The sequence below is a fragment of the Montipora foliosa genome, chromosome 1 (genome assembly GCF_036669935.1).
Source record: "Montipora foliosa isolate CH-2021 chromosome 1, ASM3666993v2, whole genome shotgun sequence".
Taxonomy (NCBI): Eukaryota; Metazoa; Cnidaria; class Anthozoa; order Scleractinia; family Acroporidae; genus Montipora; species Montipora foliosa.
The window spans coordinates 58,981,589-58,984,959 of NC_090869.1; the positions used below are offsets into that span (position 1 = coordinate 58,981,589).

The 3,371-nt window shown below is 38.0% G+C and overlaps 1 protein-coding gene across 2 annotated transcripts; it reads left to right on the forward strand.

The window, feature by feature from the left end:
• Window positions 1–261: 261 nt before the first annotated feature.
• LOC137979560 (uncharacterized) lies at window positions 262–2,306 on the forward strand. Of its 2 annotated transcripts, XM_068826838.1 has the most exons (4): window positions 262–686; window positions 777–884; window positions 1,005–1,063; window positions 1,977–2,306. In XM_068826838.1, exons 1-4 carry the CDS (start codon window positions 435–437, stop codon window positions 1,978–1,980), a joined length of 423 nt encoding a protein of 140 aa, XP_068682939.1. In that variant the 5' UTR covers window positions 262–434; the 3' UTR covers window positions 1,981–2,306. The 2 variants fall into 2 exon arrangements, 1 of the variants encoding a protein (XP_068682939.1); XR_011118362.1 differs by lacking the exon at window positions 1,005–1,063 and having other exon boundaries at window positions 262–884.
• Window positions 2,307–3,371: the final 1,065 nt, after the last annotated feature.

Consider the following 3,371-nt stretch of genomic DNA (forward strand, 5'->3'; position numbering starts at 1 on the left):
ATGTCACCTATAGTTCTTTATTTGTTTTTGATTGTTAAATCTATGTCACCTTGGAGTTTAGACCTTTGTTATAGTTCTTTATTTGTCTTTGATTGACAAATCCATGTCACCTTGTAGCTTTGACCTTTGTTTTGTTTCGTTTCCTTAATTTCAATATTTCTGCTCTGTATATATAAGCAGCTGTTTTTGTGATTTGCACTCATTGTAAATAGTTTTTTTTAGTTTTTAACTTTTAACCTGAAGAAGGCCGAACAGCCGAAACGTCGTATTAAACTTCGTCCAGAACAGTCAAGAGTTTGTCTCTTCGTCGCTTTTCCTTACGTACACTTAATTACACTGCTCCATATAGCTTAGATCTTCGTTGGCGTATCACAGAGCTGCAATTTGTAGAGAACAAAACTAAGTGGTCTATAGCGCGCCATTCAAGGATATCAATGTCTACAGTGCACCGTATACTACAAAGATTGGCAGAATATGGTCACGTACGCCCGGCAAGAATAGGAAGGCCAGACATTACAGCGTTGTTAACAAGAGCGCAGCTTCTTGTGCTCATGGAACACGTATTGAACAATCCCACAAGCTATTTGAAGGGAATGGAGCGATATTTAATTGATTCAACCGGGAGCTCTTCAAACTTAGTCGGTCTTCATCGTATTTTGAGGCACAATGGCTACTCATACAAACGGGTAAATGTATTAATTAAAACGCAAAACTATTGGGAAGGGCAGTTGGAAGAATGAATTTGTCAACTTTACTTTTATAACACTATAACATAGGTGAAGAAAATAGCCCTTCGAAAAAAATTAGAGCTCAGACGGGAGTATCAAGAGACTATAGCTGTCTTTCGTCCAGAGGAGTTTGTGTTTTTGGATGAGTGCTTTTTTGTAAGTATACTATTGACAACAATTCATTGATAGGAATAAATTGAATTCGGTTGGTATGAAGTCCTTTTTTCTCTCAGAACTGAACATTCTCAATTTGCGACCATTTCAAATTTGTAACAGGATCGTGGAGTAACTAGAAATTATGGTTATAACGTGAGAGGACAGGTTGCTACGGGTCGGTATGTAAATCCTTGTTCTCCAAGAGTTACATCTATATCAGCTGTCAGTTATGATGGCCTTATAGCGGCACACATGACAAGGAAAACGCTGAATGACAGACGGTTTAAACGCTTCCTGAGGAATGAGATCGCACCCCAGCTTCAGCCGTATAACGGAGTCAATGACCGATCTGTTGTTGTTATGGGTAGGTGTTGACTTCGTGACCTGATCTGGTAATGCACGGATCGTATGGCCGGAAATGTTTGCGCAAATGTTTGAACTCGATCTCAGGAGGCGTGATTAAAAAAAAGGACACTTTTTACCTTATTGCGATCTGTAAAGATCGACCTTCTTTTGCTATCTAAATAAAAACCTTAATCAGTAGATGATCAAAAGTGCTACAGGTGAATGAATCATAGTACTCCTCTTCTACCATAGATGACCGTGCACAATCTTTAATTTTCGCCCCCACAAGATATCAGGCCATAGATGTTCAAAGGATGGGTAGCGCTATCCACCTGGGATAAATCACCATCCAGTGGATAAATAGTAGCAAAACCTATTGATCAAGTGAAGCTATGATCTTCGCAGTCACGAACGTAATTTTTACAATTGCGTAGAGAATCCTGAAAAATTCAGGACTTCAACGGGGTCCTGAATTTTTCAGGATTCTCTACGCAATTGTAAAAATTGCGTTCGTGACTGCGAAGATCATAGCTTCACTTGATTTCATATCCGCAGTTCATATGATTCATTTCATATACCATTTCATCATTAAAACCTATTGAGTTAATTCAGTGGATAGCGTTATCCACCCTCTGAACACTGGGGCCAGGTCAGAGAAATGTTGCTAACAAAAGACCTCAAACTTATCCTACCATTTGAAACAAACGAAAATTCGCTTATTTAATTCTTTCATTGCTGGTTTTACAGATAACTATGCAGCCCATCACGTCGCAGGTGTAGAGGAGATTGTAGAGGCTACTGGGGAACTTCTTTTATATATCCCACCTTATTGTCCAGAATTAAATCCAATCGAAGGAGTATTTTCTATAGTAAAAGGATGGCTTCGAGCAAACGATTTGATGTTTCTTATCACGCCAGACCCACAAGAAATGATATTGAGGGGATTCTTTCACGTCACTAGAAGTGATGTACAATCACTTTATACACACTGTGGTTATTCGTAACGAACATTCATTTACAGTCACCCAGGCAGTCATTGCCGTAGAACTGTACTTATAAACTGACTGGATTCAGATTTGAAAGTTTATGTATACGGTGGTATAAGTAAAATCAAACATAGACGTATTAAAATAAAGTGGACATTCTTGAACTTTACTTGAACTTTGAACTTTATTGTCACAATATAACATTACAATTCTTAACTTTTTTTACAGTTGGCTCGCAAATAGTAAATCTAATCTAGGCGGGTCAACTGTGTACTTTTTAACTGGCACTCGCAGCTAAAACTTGACGGAGCTCTGCCGTAGCGTCCTCACACCACGGCAGGCTGAAGAATTGCTCTATCCTACTTTCAGCAACAACTTAATCCTATCTTTAATTCCTTATGATACAGAAAGTACTGTTATCACTTCCCTTCGACAACAACTCCAATTACACGTAGACAAGCCTAAAAGTGGGGTTCCAAACAATACTTCCCTGTTCACAAGTCCGATAAATACTGTGTTGTGTCTTTCTTTCAGTTTGTTCTAAATTTATTAAAATCATCTATCAATAAAAGTCAGTCAAGAAAAATTAAAATTCAACGGGTTGTTCCTTCCCGAGATCGTGGAAAGCTCCATTTATTAAGCAAATTATGTTTTGAACGTCGCACTTTTTTAGTTTCCCACGCCTTAGCAGCTTGCCCGATGGGTGAAAAGTCAAGAAACTGTTAAACACCGTATAGTATATTTAAACCAAGTGCGCACTAGGGGAATATCGGCCGAGGTCAAGATGGTATGGTATGTTCACGAAAGACACACTATCCACAGCCGTTTCAGAATCTTTTCTTTTCTTTCCTTTTTTTATTTGTCATTTTTAAGTAAAGACCTCTTTAAAGTCCAGGAATGTGGATTATTTAAATCCTTAAATAACACAATAAAATTAAAACAATTTATTACATCTGTTACTTTGGGCTAACATTTTGAGATGTCACGCAGGACATTTTTCTTCTGTTCTTCGAATTCTTCTTTAAAGAGAGCTCCTGATTGGTATAGCTCGCTTAGCATCTGCATCTGTTTTAATAGCTCTGTCCTGTTGTATGTGGCTTTATCAGCGGATGCCTAAGGAGGTCAGATGTAGACAAAAATCATATTTTTTTATCTT

Excerpts from the sequence above, each read along its gene's own strand:
- LOC137979560 (XM_068826838.1), top strand. The coding sequence starts at position 435 with ATGTCTACAGTGCACCGTATACTACAAAGATTGGCAGAATATGGTCAC. Across the intron at positions 687-776 it reads ATGGCTACTCATACAAACGG|GTGAAGAAAATAGCCCTTCG; the intron begins GTAAATGTATTA and ends ACTATAACATAG. Across the intron at positions 885-1,004 it reads TTTTGGATGAGTGCTTTTTT|GATCGTGGAGTAACTAGAAA; the intron begins GTAAGTATACTA and ends AATTTGTAACAG.